The 6,452-nt window shown below is 41.9% G+C and overlaps 1 protein-coding gene across 1 annotated transcript in view; it reads left to right on the top strand.

Annotated features, from left to right (window-relative positions):
- nr5a2 (nuclear receptor subfamily 5, group A, member 2) overlaps positions 1-6,452 on the top strand; it is a 188,206-nt gene that overhangs the window by 22,162 nt on the left and 159,592 nt on the right. Inside the window, exon 4 of the mRNA XM_061976004.2 lies at positions 5,475-6,184. Coding sequence (XP_061831988.1) covers positions 5,475-6,184 — 710 coding nt within the window. The remainder of the gene's footprint in view (positions 1-5,474; positions 6,185-6,452) is intronic.

Below are 6,452 nucleotides of genomic sequence, written 5' to 3' on the forward strand. Positions count from 1 at the left end.
AACAGGTGCGTGACTCAAAACGTGAAACAGGTGCGTGACGTGACAGGTGAAAACTACTGGGTTGCTATGGTGACAAACAAGAGTGCACAATGAGTCCAAACGTGGAACAGGTGAAACTAATGGGTAATCATGGAAACAAGACAAGGGAGTGAAAAGCCAGAAACTAAAAAGTCCAATAACTAAACAAAACATGACTAAGACAAAACATGATTACACAGACATGACAATTTGTATTTGACTTTATTAAATGTTTGGAGAGAATTGTGTTAATCAAAACCAGTTTTCTTTGAAGTAATATACATTTTTATCAGAGCTGTTTCTCTATTTTAAGGAGGATTGTAGTTAATCATAGAACTGGCACCCAATGTTACTAAAAAAAAAAGTATTGATTTTGAATTAGAATCGTTTTCAAACATTAATCGATTCTGAATCAAATCCACAACCCCAAGAATCGAATGGAATCGTGCGGTGCCCAAAGATTCACGCCCTATTAAACGTTGTGCTTTTTTTAAACAGCTCAACACAAAACGGACATAAACACACTTTTACAGACACACACTCACTCACATATACTAACCACTTCTGACTAGGGTTGTATGGTATACCGGTATTAGTATAGTACTGCGATACAAATGAATCATTTTCGGTACGATACCGCCTCTCTTAAACCATTGCTGGTTTAAGAGCAGACGAGCATGTTCGGCGGCACACAATCACAGAGTACTTACAAGCAGACACAGTGTGTAGACAGAAAAGGGAGAACGGACGCATTTTGGCTCAAAAACTAACGATAAAGGTGAAGTTATAACACCGAAACGCCCTCAGGAAAAGGTGCTTTAAGACATGGCTAGCTAGTTAGCGGTTAACATCCATCCGCCGTCGGCAGTGTTTTAGCTACTTCTAAATCACTAATCCTGGTCTCCATGGCGACAAATAAAGTACGTTTCTTACAAGTATCATCCCTGCAGGACAAGGAATAGCTAAACATGCTTCACTACACACCGTAGCTCACCGGCATCAAAATGTAAACAAACGCCATTGGTGGATCTACACCTGACATCCACTGTAATGATATCAAGTACAGGCATGTATCTAGTCCAGGGGTCGGCAACCCGCGGCTCTAGAGCGGCTCTTTAGCGCCGCCCTAGTGGCTCCCTGGAGCTTTTTCAAAAATGTATGAAAAATGGAAAAAGTTGAGGGGGAAAAAAATATATTTTTTGTTTAAATATGGTTTCTGTAGGAGGACAAACATGACACAAACCTCCCTAATTGTTATAAAGCACACTGTTTATATTAAACATGCTTCACTGATTCGAGTATTTGGCGAGCGCCGTTTTGTCCTACTAATTTTGGTAGTCCTTGAACTCACCTTAGTTTGTTTACATGTATATCTTTCTGCGACTTTCTAGGACGTGTTTTATGCCACTTATTTTTCTGTCTCATGTTGTCCACCAAACTTTTAACGTTGTGCATGAATCCACAAAGGTGAGTTTTGTTGATGTTATTGACTTGTGTGGAGTGCTAATCAGACATATTTGGTCAGTGCATGACTGCGAGCTAATCGATGCTAACATGCTATTTAGGCTAGCTATATGTACATATTGCATAATTATGCCTCATTTGTAGCTATATTTGAGCTCATTTAGTTTCCTTTAAGTCATATTAATTCAATTTATATCTCATGACACACTATCTGTATGTAATATGGCTTTTAATTTTTTGCGGCTCCAGACAGATTTGTTTTTGTATTTTTGGTCCAATATGGCTCTTTCAACATTTTGGGTTGCCGACCCCTGATCTAGTCGATACTACTATTATTATGTCAATATTTTTTGGCATCACAACATCTTCTTTTGTTTTTTTTAAATGTATATTATGTTTATAAACTCAGGAATTATGTCCCTGGACACATGAGGACTTTGAATATGACCAATGTATGATCCTGTAACTACTTGGTATCGGATTGATACCCAAACTCGTGGTATCATCCAAAACTAATGTAAAGTATCAAACAACAGAAGAATAAGTGATTATTACATTTTAACAGAAGTGTAGACAGAACATGTTAAAAGAGAAAGTAAGTAGATATTAACTGTAAATGAACAAGTAGATTAACAATTCATTTTCTACCACTTGTCCTTAATAATGTTGACAAAATAATAGAATGATATATGATAAAATATGTTACTGCATATGTCAGCAAACTAATTAGGAGCCTTTGTTTGTTTACTTACTACTAAAAGACAAGTTGTCTTGTATGTTCACTATTTATTTAAGGACTTAACTACAATAAGAAACATATGTTTAACGTACCCTAAGATTTTTTTTGTTAAAATAAAGCCAATAATGCTATTTTTTGGTGGTCCCCTTTATTTAGAAAAGTACCGAAAAGTACCAAAATATATTTAGCACCAGTACCGGTATCAAAATATTGGTATCGTTACTACACTACTTCTGACACAGTCTAACTTTGAAAAAAAAAGACAACAATCAATGAAAACTAAAGAAAATGCCTGAGTGCCTTATCATCTTCATGTTTTGCATGGCACCTCGTAGTTCACAATATCGAACGGCCAAAGAATTAGGGGTGTTTCTACCCATGTGACACTTTCTATGGAAAGTTTATTAGTTGTCGTCGTTGGTTTTTGGGCTTTTCGCTGTGTGTTATGGGTAGAGATGTCCGATAATATCGGACTGTCGATAATATCGGCCGATAAATGCTTTAAAATGTAACATCGGAAATTATCGGTATCGGTTTCAAAAGTAAAATGTATGACTTTTTAAAACGCCGCTGTACGGAGTGGTACACGAACGTAGGGAGAAGTACAGAGCGCCAATAAACCTTAAAGGCACTGCCTTTGCGTGCTGGCCCAATCACATAATATCTACGGCTTTTCACACACAAAGGTCACACTGAAAGTGGCCGTATAAACAACTTTAACACTGTTAAAAATATGCGCCACACTGTGAACCCACACCAAACAAGAATGACAAACACATTTCGGGAGAACATCCGCACCGTAACACAACATAAACACAACAGAACAAATACCCAGAACCCCTTGCAGCACTAACTCTTCCGGGACGCTACAATATACAACCCCCGCTACAATACCCCGCCCCCCCCAACCCCGCCCACCTCAACCTCCTCATGCTCTCTCAGGGAGAGCCCAAATTCCAAGCTGCTGTTTTGAGGCATGTTAAAAAAATTAATGCACTTTGTGACTTCAATAATAAATATGGCAGTGCTATGTTGGCATTTTTTTCCCATAACTTGAATTGATTTATTTTGGAAAACCTTGTTACATTGTTTAATGCATCCAGCGGGGCATCACAACAAAATTAGGCATAATAATGTGTTAATTCCACGACTGTATATATTGGTATGTTGAAGAGGTTCATTTAGCGTACTAATGTGTATTTATAAGCGGTTGATTTATATAGGCTAGTAAGGACGCGGAACAAATTGTAAGAAAAGCACGAAATGTCTTGGTGAGAGAAAGAATACGATCCACGGTGAACAAGATCAACAACACCGAGAAAAGGAGTGGATTTAAACAACGTTTCCCCCTGGACACGAAAACTGAACGGATAATGAATGAACATCTACAACGTGAGCACGAGAAGGAATTCAAGAAGCCTTACTAGCCTGTATAAAATCAACCACTTATAAATGTATATATTGGTATCTGTTGATATCGGAATCGGTAATTAAGAGTTGGACAATATCGGAATATCGGATATTGGCAAAAAAGCCATTATCGGACATCTCTAGTTATGGGTTTGGAGCTAGCTGCTGGTGGCTAATGGGACACGACTTGTTCCGCTAATGACTCGACTCGCGGGGGCAGTAAAATCAGATGGCTTTGGTCTTGTCGCGAGACCCACTTGCAGGGTTTTGGGGCTAACCAGTGTGGATTTTTCTTTGTCCATTTCTGCTCTGTTCTAGGTCACACATGACAGGCAACCGTTAATCGCGTAACTTTGACAGGCCTAGTTTTTATGTGTATGCATGCAGGTATTGGTGACCATATAAGCAACACCCATAATCTGTATTGTCATGATGGGTGGCTACAGGAAGGCTGTCTTAGGCTCATTTGTCTCCCAGTAAGACCAGCTATGGGTTTCTTGGCTCATTAGTTGCGGCCGAACCATTAATACCTTAAATGGCCCTACGGCCGACGCTAATGATTAAATGGATACATTTGTCACAAGGCCTGATTTGTTCTATACATGTTACCAGTATCAATTATTTAGTTATAGTAGTACAAGTTCATTGTGTCAGTACGCGTTATTCACGCTGTACTGTATGCTTTACAAACTCTTTGAGGTGTCAGGATCTATGATCCCATCTCTGTGTGAGATCAAGACGAGTGTGTTGCACTGAGGGTGTCAGCATGTGGGTGTGTGCCTCAGCTCCTCTCTCGCTCCAATCAGTGACAGACACTTTTCTAGCGGAGGTCATTAAAATCACTCCCAAGGCAGCTTTTGGAGTGTATGTCAAGGAGGAGGGGGGGCAGCCTTTCCAGTCCTCCACACCCTCTCTTCAGTAGTCCTCAAGTGTTCTTTTACTCGTCTATTAAGACATTATGAACCGGAGTCGACCCCCGGCCAAGTCACCACGGTATCCCAGAAATCAACATCTAAAAGAGGGGGCAAGACTTTGGAAGGCTACAGAATAATGACAGATGACTTTAGTATTGTAGTGAGGTTTTCTGTTAAAGTCCCAGATGTCTGTTTGCTCATTGCACGGTGGTCAGACTAAAGGGTGATTAGGTATGAATAATTAACTCTGACACCCCCCAACTGGGAGACAGCAGAGCAGCTTCGCCATGGCGGCAGTCTGCCAGATCACACATGGCCCCCGTAGCAGTCCACTGTGTAACCATCTCGTTCATTAGAAATACCAACCTGCACACACAGTGTGATCCTCGCCACAGGATATTGCGTCAGGGCAGCGGTGCATGGGGATTAATCCATATGTATAGGCCGGTTTTTGAAGCTTTTACATGTCGTTAATTAGTCAGATGGTATTAACGAGACAACTTCATGTTTCTGGATTTTGTTTTATTTGTAAACCACGAGCACAGTAGGTTTATGTCTTTGGTCAATAAGTAACTCCACTATCTGTTAGACCTGTGCGCTTTAAAGAGTCAACAATGTCAAGTATAATCGCTGCAGGAAAACCTTTGCCCTACAAATTACAAATGTTGAATGCACTTCCATTCCACTGTCCATGTGTTTGCACATTTTATTTTGCTCACAAGAACATTGACTGGGACTCCAGAAACACAGGGGGTCAGTGTGTCCTACCCGAACACAAAAGCTTGATGCCTTGGACTCAAAGAGGTTAATCCCAGTTCTGATCGTAAATAAATTAGTTGTATACTAATTTCCCTTCATTTCTGTAAGAAATTCTAAAATGTAGATGGTCCTAATGGCATTCCGTCTTCTGTATCACTCTGTCCTTTCAGCTGTGCGAGCTGATCGCATGCGTGGAGGACGCAACAAGTTTGGCCCAATGTACAAACGTGACCGGGCCCTAAAGCAACAGAAGAAAGCGCTGATTCGGGCTAACGGACTGAAAATCGAGGCCATGACCCAGGTGATGCAGGCTGTGCCCACCGACCTAACCATCTCATCAGCCATCCACAACATCCACTCAGCTGCCTCCAAGGGCCTTCCACTGAGCCACCACACAGGCCACCACACTAGTCACCACCATCACCATCACCACCATCATGCCACCGCCTTACCCCCCACAGACTATGACCGCAGCCCGTTCGTCACTTCACCCGTCAGCATGGCAATGCCGCCGCATGCAGGTAGCTTGCAGGGCTATCAAACGGCCTATGGACACTTCCAAGGCACACGCACCATCAAGTCCGAGTACCCAGACCCGTATACCAGCTCCCCGGAATCCATCATGGGCTACGCTTACGTTGATGCCTACCAGTCAGGCTCGCCACCCAGTTTCCCCCACCTGATCGTAGAGCTGCTCAAGTGTGAACCGGACGAGCCCCAGATTCAAGCAAAGATCCTGGCCTACCTGCAGCAGGAGCAGGCCAGCCGAGGCAAGCACGAGAAGCTCAACACCTTCGGACTCATGTGCAAGATGGCCGACCAGACGCTCTTCTCCATCGTGGAGTGGGCTCGCAGCAGCATCTTCTTCCGTGAACTCAAGGTGGGTGTGCATGGTTATATGAGTGTAAAAACTTGTTTTATATTTCGATTAATTGTGCTCAACGCGGTCTTACATTTGATAGTTTTAGGAGTCTGTAGTTGGGAATTCATTCGCAGACCGCAGATTGTCCACAATGTGTCTTTTTACAAAAGACAGGAGCCAGCACAGTCGATCACTCAATCCTAGACATGCCTTTTATCCAACACCAATGCATGAATTCACTGAGCTGCCTACTGTCCTAATGACAGATTATAAATTCAACAGTCAG

The sequence above is a fragment of the Nerophis lumbriciformis genome, linkage group LG14, assembly GCF_033978685.3.
Source record: "Nerophis lumbriciformis linkage group LG14, RoL_Nlum_v2.1, whole genome shotgun sequence".
Taxonomy (NCBI): Eukaryota; Metazoa; Chordata; class Actinopteri; order Syngnathiformes; family Syngnathidae; genus Nerophis; species Nerophis lumbriciformis.